This window comes from Chiloscyllium punctatum, chromosome 47 (assembly GCF_047496795.1).
Source record: "Chiloscyllium punctatum isolate Juve2018m chromosome 47, sChiPun1.3, whole genome shotgun sequence".
Lineage (NCBI taxonomy): Eukaryota > Metazoa > Chordata > Chondrichthyes > Orectolobiformes > Hemiscylliidae > Chiloscyllium > Chiloscyllium punctatum.
In genome coordinates this window covers 47,819,351-47,831,256 of record NC_092785.1, presented here as the reverse complement: position 1 = coordinate 47,831,256, position 11,906 = coordinate 47,819,351, and the positions used below count along the sequence as shown (strand labels likewise).

Genomic DNA, 11,906 nt, shown 5'->3' with positions numbered 1-11,906 from the left:
TAAGGAGGTTCAGAGGAATATGAGCCAAATGCTCTCAAATCAGACTCGATGATACTGGGATGTCTGGCCAGCACTTAGACAATTGCATGCTATATGACTCTATAAGAAGGATGAGCAGGAATTCTAAACAGGAATTTCAAGTGGGAATTCTGTAGCCCACAAGTTTGAGATGTCTCTTTGTTTATATTTATTCAACGCTGAGTCAGTTAAATATTGAACAGAGAAGTGATTCTTGGATAAAAGCACACAGACAGGAAAGTGGGGCTGAGACTACAACCTGATCGGCCACAATCTTAGTCCCTGGTAGAGAAGACTCAAAGAGTCTAATCACCCACTCCTGCTCGTCAGTCCCATGTTCCTGTGTTCCATTCTGCCCATCAAACCTGCTAGACAGGAGCAGTTAGAGGCTACTTACTGCTATACCCTGGTACACAGAAACAGAGGAGACCATTTAGCCCCTCAAAACTGTCAAACCCAGATTGGGCTGGTTTGGAAAGTGTAATGGGGACACCCAGGCAGTGGTATGAACGAGGCTCCACATCACTCCTAACTGAGCTTCCCCTTTCTGAAACCTGTGCCTCGTTTGTTGGTCAAGTTGTCGACCCAGTTTCACTGTGAATACAGTCCCCATTTCTCACGCAGAGATGGTCCAGCTAATCTGGTAATATTCAATAATAGTGCTTCCAGGAGAATAACAGCGTCTACTTTCCAATAACAGAATGTGAGAACATCACAAACAGGAGTATGTCATTCATCCACACCATCCGCACTCCTCGACCACCCCCACCCCACCCCACCCATGCCCCACACCCCTTCCCCGTAAGCCTGCCTTGCCCCACAATAAGATCATAAGTTCCAATATCCGCTTTCATGTCCAATTCTTCACAGCCCTCAATGCTCTGACCGATCAAAAAGCACTCCCTACCCTCACACCGTGGCCTGTTAACATGACCAAACGATGTGAATACAAGAGTTCAGGGAAGAGTGACCAGCCCTGACATTAAGGCAGCATTAAACTGAGGTCGGTCTCAATGAGCCTGAGCAGGATTTCACTGAATGGGAATGAGTTGTAAACTTCCCTGGTTAGGGTGATTTAAAGCATAAAGCGCAATGATTGTGGTTTGTGTACAAAAATCCATGCAGTCCTGAACATGTCTGCAAAAGATCCTCAAGGTAGCTTCCTCAGCACAAATATCTTCAACCCTAACCCTATCGCCCTCACCATAAGATTACAAGTGGGGGTGTTCACTGAAAGTCATGCAATATTCAGAGAAAAAGACCCCTTCAGCTCCTGAACCAGTCTGTGCCCATGTGCAGCAAGACCTGGAAAACATTCAGGCTTGTGCTGTTGAAGTGTCGGTAACATTCAGGTAACAATACTGCTGAACACTGCACATTTCCACAGTTAAAAGGAGGAGCTCATTAAGCTCCTCACGCTAGTTTCACAGGAATATGAGGAAGTCATTCTGCTCCATGAAATGATTGGAGAAGAGTGGAGATAGCCCATTTAGTGCCTCCATACAATTACACAAGAAGGGAGGAGTCACGTGTTTCGGACCACACCAGAGCCCCTCAAAAATAATTGAAGGCGGTAGTCTAGACTCCAATGTTTACTTATTTTAAAGTAAATGTAAAGTGTCTGTTCCAGATGCAATGTGACTGGACAAGCAACAAGGCGATAAGAAAAAACACAATTGATTTAAACACTACAGTTAAAATACAGGCAAACAAACAGGAATTCAGAAAAAATATGTGGCTCCCAGAATGGCACACAGTATTCTATCTATGTCCTAACCTATCTATGGCATGTTTAGCTCATATTATTTCGCCTCAATAAGTAAATTCTGTGCCTACAGTCCCGTGTGCTTTTTTAACTAGCTATTACACTGTCCAGTCACATTTAGGGATATGTAGCAAAACACCCTCTGAGCTTTCTAGTGTGCTGCCATTCATTGAGTACTACCCGATGTGGTTCCTTCTTCCACACTGCATCACCTCATATTTATCAGGTTTGCATTCCATCTGCCATTGATCTGACCATCTGACCATTCAATTTGTATCTTCCTGTAAAATAAGGCCTTCCTCTTCACTGCCAACCACCTGGCCAATCTTTGTATCAAACACAAACTTACTTATTACACTCGACCCGCACCTCCCACTCTCCCCTCCACATTCACATCTACATCATTTATGAATATCACGAAAAGTAAGATACACTGCACTGCTCGCTGTGGTACACCACCAGACACTGATTTATCTCCACCACCTTTCCAGTAACTTGGGAACACATTGCTGTTCTCTAGTCCTCTGGCCTCTCCTTCGCGGTCAGATTCGACTTAAACATTTAAGTCAGATCATTTCGTCTCTTGTCTCCAACAGCATCCTGAGATACAACTCATCTGGACTTTACATCATCCAAAACAATCAATCCCAACATACATATTATATGAATATGTTTGAGAGCTTCACAATGCATCTTCTTGAATTCTGTATATGCCTCCTTCTTCTCCCAAGTAAAACAGATGTAAAGCTCTTGTGTCACAATCGATCAATGTTCACCAGCTTCACACACAGATAGCCCCCTTGGTTTTGAAATTGTTCCCTGGTTATTCTGTTCTGATCGATGTTTTTGTAGAATATCTTGGGATTCCCCCTAACCTTGCCTGCTGCACGTTTCCATGCCCCTGTATTAGTCAGTCTGCTGTGGGTGAATTTTCTAAGTTTCCCTGAGATCACCTCTCATTCTTTGTAACAGTACAGAACACAGGTATAATCTCACCCTCACTGCATGCAGTCTGTGCAGAACGCCTTTACTTCGATATTCCAATTTCCTTTAAATGAAGGTCAACTTTACTTTTACCTTTCCGTTTCCAAATGTCCCTCCTGAACAGAATTGGTTTAATTTTATTTACTATTCACTTTCTGAACTCTTAAACATCCAGCTGAATATCCAACTATATTACAGCCAAAGTTTCTTCATTGTCTTCATCTACAAGAAACATCGTCAAACCATTTCAAAAAGTTTGTGAACAGTGATTATTCGGGGTTGTCAAGATGGCGGCGATCCAGTAAGTCTGCCCTGCTGAGTTCTGCACCAAAACCCAGACAAAGTGGTGCATTCATCCTCTATTTCTTCCCTATTGTGGTAAACATCGGTCGCTTTTGATCCCCAGTATTGCTCTATGCCATTTTAAATGAGTAAGGAAAATGTCAAAGGGAAAATGACCACAATGATCACAACCAGCAGGGCACTGCAGCAATGGATACACCCGCAGCTGTGATGTCGGTCTCCGTGAGCACACGAGGGAACTTATTTGTGGAGTAGAGCCTGGTCTCGGAGTGCAGGAGCCTGCGAGAGAATATTGATTCAGCAATGAAGGAGACCTGAACCATGCTGGAACTGATCTCAGCCATGCTGCAGAAGCAATACCAAGAGATCCAGTGTCTCGGGCCACACGTCGTGGAGGTGGAAGAGTGGACCGTGGCTTCGGAAACCATGGCAGGCTCCTCAGCAGGTCAGGTCCAAGCCCTGGAATGTTAGGTAGAGGCCTTAGTAGAGCAGGTCGAGGACCTCGAAAACCAGAGCCATCAGAAGAACATCAGCTTGGTCTGGCTGCTGGAATGAGAACAAGACGGTCAGCTCGTCAGCTTCTTGGAACAATGGCTCACACAATTTTTGAAGCTGCATGTCAGGGCAGACTGGGTGCGGCTCGAGCGGACCCACTGGGTTGCAGTGTACAGGCCCTGATCGGACCAGCATCCCTGCCTGGTCCTAGTGTAACTCCAACACGATAGAGAAAAACAGGTCCTGGAAGCTGCTCGAGCTGTGCGGAAGGATACATAGGTTCTGATCTACAAGGGATCACAAATTATGTTTTTTTCCAAGACCTTTCTACGGCTGTGATCCGCAAGAGGCAAGCCTTTGATAAGGCAAAAAGGAGGCTGAGGGACATTAATATTCTGTACTTTGTAAGATATCCAGTAATATTGGGTTTCAGCCATGGAGCGTCTGTGTTTAATTTTGACTCACTAGAAAACGCAAAGGACTTCCTGCACACATTAAAACAGACTGGCTGGTTCAAATAATATGGACAAATGTCTTCCCTTTGTTTTCTCTGGGCTTTGCCTGGTTTACATCATTTTTGGTTTTTTTTAGTATGTGCAGGTCCCATTTTTCCTTTTTTTCTCTCTCCTCCTTTCTTCCTCCCCTCCCATTATCCTTTGTTTTTTCCAACATTTGCTTTTTGTTTCTCTCTCTTAGTACGGAATGGGAAAGGGGGTTGGGAAGGTGGCGGTGGTTACATTTTATTTCACCAGGACAGCCTCGGGTGAAGGTATGAATGGGACGGGGTGAAATGCCCACTTTTCATTTTCTTGTAGGACCCGTGTAACGTTTTTAAACTTTGTTTTGTCTGGGTTGGGAGCGGCTTCAGCTAGGAAGAGCCATGGGGGATTAGTGGGTAGTATGAGCGTCCCCTGTGCGCAAGGGGGAAAGTCTCTGCTTACTTGTGTTCTATGTTGGTTCATGGTCGAAGTAGTTGTTAGAAGTTTTGATTTGGTTGTTATTGTAGTTATATTTTCAAGTTTATAGAAACTGATTACAGCTTTCACTCGGCGCGCTATGAATGGGCTTCTTCTCCCAGTGGGTCATGGGCTGCTTCAGATGGTTACGGCTAACCGCTCGTTTAAATGGTGCACCTGGAATGTTAAAGGGAGCCACCCACTGATTAAGAGAAAAAGAAATATACGTTCAACCTTAAAAGTGAAATGGTTGATGAAACACATCTGACAGATAAGAAGCGTTTAAAGTTACAGCAGGGAAAGTTCAGCTGGGAGTTTTTTTCATCCTTTAATTCAACAAGTGGAAGAGTAGCTATACTCATTCATAAGAACCTTCTACTTCAGTTGTTTGACCAAATTAAGAATGAATGTGAGTGGTCTTTGATCCTTAAATCTTTAATACATGAAGAGGAATACTGGACCTTGATTAATATTGCCCCCAGCACACCCCCTCAAATTTCAAATAGATCCGCTCTCCTAGTTGATGATCCTTGGGGCAAGTCATACAAATAAGGGGAGACTTTAACTGACGTATAGACCCCGAGGTGGATAGGATGTCGAGGTGTTTTGCGGGTATTTCCCCGCCACCCAGACAGCTGGTGGACCTGAACAGGTAGCTGGCTTGGTGGATGTGTGAGATGTCTTCACCCTGAATATAGGGACTTCTCCTTTTTTCCTAAACCACATAAATTCTATACGAGGATTGACATGTTGTTTGCCCCATTGGTCTTTTTAAATTCAATGATGTCCTGTAGAATTGGGAACATAACCATTTCTAATTATGTGGCAGTGTACATGAAGGTCAAGGATGGTGGTGATGGGACAGGCCCACGGCACTGGCACGTGGATCCTTTCCTCCTGAAGGATAGCAAATTCATTGAGTATTTTTCGGGGGAATTTAAATTTTTTTGTGACATTAACTTGTGGACAGCAGTAATCCGATGATGCTATGGGAGACTGCCAAATCCTATACAAGGGATTTGATTATTTCTTACTCAGCGATTCAGAATCAGCAGAAGGGAGAGCAGCAGCGTTTGCTTGAGGCTCGGCTAAAGAGAGCTGAGACACCATATTTTGTCCGACCGTCTGTAACTTAATCGCAGCAGATTACAGCCCTCTGGACTGCTCTGAATGCTGCACTCGCCCAGACAGCAAAGAGAGAGATTTCCTTTGCGAAACAGAAGGTATTCGAGCATGGTGAGAACCAGGTAGATATTGAGCATACTTGGCCAGAAAGAAGATTGCTGAAATTGTCACCCACGATCCGAAAAATATTAATGCAGCGTTCAGGAAGTTCTACACTGGGTTGTTCCAGTCAGCGGGCTGGGAGGACTGATTGGCGACGATGGAGTCCTTTATTAAGATGTTGGACCTCCCAGGTGTAAGTTCAGAGCAGGCGTCTCTTTAGAATGCCCCTCTGACAATCCGAGAGAGACAGGAGACAGTGAGGCAACTCCAGAGTGGTAAAGCCCCCGGCCCAGATGGAATTTCAGAAAAAGATTTAGAAGGACGGCACGGTGGCACAGTGGCACTGCTGCCTCGCAGCGCCGGAGACCAGGGTTCAATTCCCGCCTCAGGCGACTGACTGTGTGGAGTTTGCACGTTCTCCCCGTGTCTGCGTGGGTTTCCTCCGGGTGCTCCGGTTTCCTCCCACAGTCCAAAGATGTGCAGGTTAGGTGAATTGGCCATACTAAATTGCCCGTAGTGTTAGGTAAGGGGTAGATGCAGATGTAGGGGTATGGGTGGGTTACGCTTCGGCGGGGCGGTGTGGACTTGTTGGGCCGGAGGGCCTGTTTCCACACTGTAAATAATCTAATCTAATCTAATCTAAAGGAGTTCGTAGACATGCTGGCTGGGCCAATGTTGGTTATGTACAGTCAGGACTGCCTCCCATCCTCTCTGCGAGAATTAAATATTTATCTTATCCTCAAGAGAGGGAATGTCCCAGAGGATTGCACTTTGTATATGCCTATATCATTATTAAACATGGACTTTAAAAATTTGTCGAAAATGCTGGTTTTGAAGGCCCATTGGGAAAGAGGACCATTTTTATTAGGGGTCTTAGGTCCTCTGATGATATTAGAAGAGTGCTAAATATGGTTCCAGTGTGCCAGCAAGGTTCGATTCCAGGCTCGGTAGCCTCCCTGGTTGCAGAGAAAGCATTTGATCGGATGGAGTAGATGTGCACCTTTTATGTCCTTGAATGATTTGGACTTGAAGGGGTCTTCGCCAGGTGGGTGGCAGTGTTATATCATGACCTGAAAGCAGCGGATTTCACTAATGGTATAAGGTCTGACAATTTTAGTATTGACAGTGGCAGCCAACAAAGTTGCCCCCTTTCTCCGTTACCATTTACATTAATGATTGAACCATTGGCTGAAGCTATCCAGAGGGACGCAAATATCACTGCCATGGAGGTAGGATCAGGAAGGCATAAGATCACCCTTTAAGCAGATGGCGTTCCTCTCTTTCTAAGCAACCCAATGATATCTGTGTCCTGTTTAATACGAATGATTAATTTAGTTGGATCTTTCTCAGGGTATAAAATCAATTTTATGGAATTGGAGGCCATCCCTTTTGGGGGTCTTACTGAAGTACCCAACCTTGGGGTGGACTCTGATTCCCTTCCAGACGGTCACAAGGAGGTTTAGGTATTTTTATCATCCAAGCCTTCGATTAATTATATTAAGCTAACTTCGTGCAGTTGCGAGAGAAGATAATACAGAATCTTCCAATATCCTTTTTGGGTTAGCTCTGGTTAAAATGAATGTCCTTCCTTGTGTATGATACCTCATGCCAATGCTCCCTTCGACGCTGCCCAGGCAGGCGCTACGGAGGCTTAACAGTTGGCTTTGATCTCTCATCTGGCGTCACAGATGGCCTCTTATTAAGCTGGGCAAATTGCAGCTTCCACAGTGAATGGGGGCGTGTCGATTTTCCAGACGTTAAGAAATACCAACTAAGTTCCTTCCTTTCCGAAGTGGCTGATTGGGCTTGTCTGGACCCATGGTCAGTTTGGCTGGACATCGAGGCCTTCCATGCAAATTGTCCCCTCATTAATCTGTTGTTCATGGACAAGATGAGGACTGTTATCGAGAATTGCAGAAACCGATTGTCCTTAACACAGTGAAAGCATAGAGAATGATGGGACAAGTTGAGGGCACTATACAAAACAATAACTTCGGCTTTCACTCCCATTGTAGGATTGGTAGTATTCCACGTGGGATTTATTTATGGATTCTGGCTTTAGATTCTGTGAGTCCAGAGGAGTTTCCTGTTTGGGAGAACTTTTTGAAGGGGCGGTCATGATGAATTTTGAGCAGCTGAGCCAGGAATATGAGGTATCTGGGAGGGACCTCTTTCGTTACTTACAGCTTCAGGACTTAATACAGATAAAAGACTATATTAATGGTTCATCTCTGTAAGTCAGATATGGAGACGAGAGTGCTTCAGAGTACGGGCACTCTCTCGTTCAGCACCTTCTGACATTTATTAAAGGTAATGTCTCGATGGACATTGACCCTGTTACACCAGAACAGGAAGAGGCTATTCAGCCCCTGGAGCCTGATATACAGTTACGGGGAGGAGGCCAGTCAGCTCCTCGAATCGATAACACTTGGCCCAGAGTAGGCCATGCAGCACCAGTGCCCTGTTATGCAGCAATAGGATCAGTCTATTCAGCCTCCTCAAGTCTGTAACATAGGAACTGGAACAGGTCACACAGGGACTGGAGATTGGTGCACTGGCATACCAGGAGGATATTCAGTCCCATCGAGCCAGTTGCACGGAAATTGGAGAACGATGCAAACTATGAGATTTCTTATGGGAAAGGAGGAAGATGTTTACCTGACATGTCTGGTTTTTGGGAACAGAAAAAGGCCAATCATTCCCTCAGTCCTATATCAGTGATGCAGGAGAGAACGTTCAGTATCTCCAGCCTGTGATGGAGGATTATGAGAAGGTTTTTTTCAGCCCCTCAAACTGTTATCCAGCAACAGGAACATTGCATAAGCCCTCACGATTCTTACGTATCAACAGGAGGAGGACAGGCAGACCATGGAGATGGTGATGTGGAACACCAGAAAGACATCAGCCAATGGATTTTGTGCACAAGGAAGAGAATGAGTCCATTCAGCGAATCAGACCTCTTACAGAGCAATCGGAGCAGGTCATTTCACGCCATGTGCCAATTACACAGGATTGGATCGAACAAAGAGATTATAAAGCAGTAAGAATATAGAATTATCACCTTCACGATGGAATATACAGTAGTGAGAATACTGTTCAAATTTATGAAATATTGTTAAAGTCGATTATTCAGGAATTAATGACAAGAAATTTGCAAAGTTAAACCACAAACCATCAGAATCAGTATGATTTGGACCATGGGGATCTTAGAGATGAAATACTTGGACTTTCAGGAGGCATTGAATAGCTGTGCACAAATTGATCAATCTGCAGAATAAGATCGTTTACGATTAAAAGTAATTTTTCAGCTTGGATACAGGCTTAGTGAAGCAACAAAATGCAGTGAGATGGAAAAATATCAGTCATTTTCTGTTTGGCAAAATTCAACTTTTAGGAAACCATATGTCTTGGTCTCCAGGCCCCAACTATTTACAATCTATAGTCTTACTTACTTCAGAGGATAGAACATGTTATAACCAAATTAACATATGACTCTAACTCAGGTGAGAAATTGCAATGAAGATGGAAGAAAGTAGAAAATATATATGGATAGGTTGGGGCAACATTTGACAGAAGAAACTGAACAACGAAAAGTATGAGTGCATCCGTTTGGATCAGTGTAGCAGAAAGGCAAATTATTATCCAAATGGAGAGAGACTTCAGAATGATTAGGTACAGAGGGATCTTTCTGTCCGCGTCCATACTACAGAATACTCAAATGTAGGTACATCAGATAATGAGAGGGTCAAGTGCAACTTTGGCATTTATTTATTAAAAAAATGGATTATAAAGGGAGGGAGGTGTGAGATCGCAACTGAGTACTGTGTGCAGTCTTGGTGTCCTGACTGTAGGATGGATGTATTTGCCATGGATGCAGTTCAGAAGTGGTTTACTCGATTTACTCCAGAGATGAGGAGATTGTCCTCTGAAGAGAGATTGAGCAGTTTAGGCCAACACTGCCTGGAGTACAGAAAAATGAGAGGAGATGTCAGAGGTCTGGACGATGTTAAAGGTGATTGACAATGTAGATGTGAAGTTGATATTTCCTCATGTGGGACAATCTCGAACGATCCTAAAACCATAGTTTTAGGATGAGGTGGGGGAGAAATGAAACAGGGGTGAGGAGAACCTACTTCTGTCACAGGGTTGGGAATCAGTGTAATTCACTGCCCCAGAGTGCAGTAGGTGCTGGGATATTGAGCAAGTGAAGGAATATGGAGAGCGGACAGGAACGTGGAACTGAGGCCACAATGACATCAGCTAAGATTGTATTCAATGTCGGAAGAGGCCTGAGGGGCTGGATTGCCGAACTGATGCTCCTCGTTCTTATTCAGCGCTTCGAATGTGCAACACATAAATGGGGGAGGACTGGTTATCAGACAGGAAGCAGGCACTCTGGAAAAATCAACTTGAGTCATTTTGACAGAACATCACCAGTGGAGTCACACAGTGACCACGGCTGGGTCCACAGCTCTTTCCAATCTGTATCAATGATCAGGAGGAGTGGAACAAATGTACTGTAACTATGTATGCCGATTAAACTAAGATAAACAGAAAACTAAATTATGAAGGGAAGATGGATAGTCTGCAATTGGATATGGACAGGTGAATTCAATGGATAAAAATTTAGCAAATGGGATTAAAGATAAAATATAATCTGTCATTTTCTTTGGGAAGAATGGTAGGTAGTATGTTGCTGAAACGGAAAAATACTACAGGACTTAGTGATGCAGTGTGTACTGGAGGGTGCATTCTGACCCGATCAGACACGGGAAATGTTGCTCCATCTTCCTGATGTTCCCAGGGACCCCATTGCTCCCAACCAATATATATATATCCTCCGTCTCCAAATGGTGATGTTGATGTCGGCATACTGGGAGATGATGGATCTGTCACCCACTCCTGCCTGGAAAGTTCTGGATCATAGAAGCTGAATGAATCAATGACCTTAACAGCCACTGGCAGCACCGTCCTCCCCCCTGGTGTGAAGCTGCAGGTCCTGTTGAAGAATGTGACACCGCTCAGTGACCAACTCCTTGTTAAATCAGTGTCCGCACATACTCTGCTCCTGATTTAAATGTAACTTGGGTAGCTGTTCCTGGAAAACCCGGTGTGGATACAGCAGATCCCTTTCCCCAAGGACACTCACTCCGTGGTTTCAGATCTTCCTCTCTGTGCAGGCTCTGCTCCATTTGTTGTTCATCTTACAGATGCAGGTGTTGTAACTACAGTCCCTATGGTCCATCCAGAGTTGGGTCACCAAATCCACAAGTCTCCCTGAATGTCTGAGCACAACGTCTAGCAAACCATCCACTAACTTTTCAATAACACGAATCAGTCAGAAATCCATCAGCAGAAGTTAGATGCCTGCTCATTGACAATTATACTCGAGAGGTTTCCTCGTGTTACTGATGACACAATCATCTGAGAGGGACAAGCGCAGGTGTTCAGTGGACACGCACAGTCCAAGTTTCAAAGGCGTGTCTAAAGCTGCCGGAACCCCTATCCATGGATCACCACATGGGGCACACTGGGAAGTGTACAATAGCCCAAGACACACATTTCCCTGTCCATGGATCACCACTTGGGACACACCAGGAAGTGAACAATAGCCCAGCACACACACGCTGCTGTACATGGATCACCACATGGGGCACACCAGGAAGTGAACAATAGCCCAACACACACACGCCACTGTACATGGATCACCACATGGGACACACCGGGAAGTGAACAGTAGCCCAGAAACACACACACCTCCCTGTCCATGGATCACCACATGGGGCACACCAGGAAGTGAACAATAGCCCAGCACACACACGCCACTGTAAATGGATCACCACATGGGGCACAACGGGAAGTGAACAGCAGCCCAGCACAAACACACCACTGTCCATGGATCACCACATGGGACACACTGAGAAGTGAACAACAGCCCATCACACACACACACCCGTCCATGGATCACCAAATGGGGCACACTGGGAAGTGAACAAAAGCCCAGCACACACAGCCCTGTCCATGGATCACCACATAGGACACACCGGGAAGTGAACAATAGTCCACAAACACACATACCTCCCTGTCCATGGATCACCACATGGGGCACACCAAGAAGTGAACAATAGCCCAGCACACACGAATCCCTGTCCATGGAT

The 11,906-nt window shown here is 44.9% G+C and overlaps 1 protein-coding gene across 1 annotated transcript in view; it reads right to left on the bottom strand.

Moving 5' to 3' along the window:
* Positions 1–3,414, bottom strand: part of LOC140468688 (synapsin-1-like) — a 179,168-nt gene extending 175,754 nt beyond the window's left edge. Inside the window, exon 1 of the mRNA XM_072564762.1 lies at positions 3,242–3,414. Within this exon, the coding sequence (XP_072420863.1) occupies positions 3,242–3,414 (173 nt within the window). The remainder of the gene's footprint in view (positions 1–3,241) is intronic.
* Between the last annotated feature and the right edge of the window lie 8,492 nt (positions 3,415–11,906).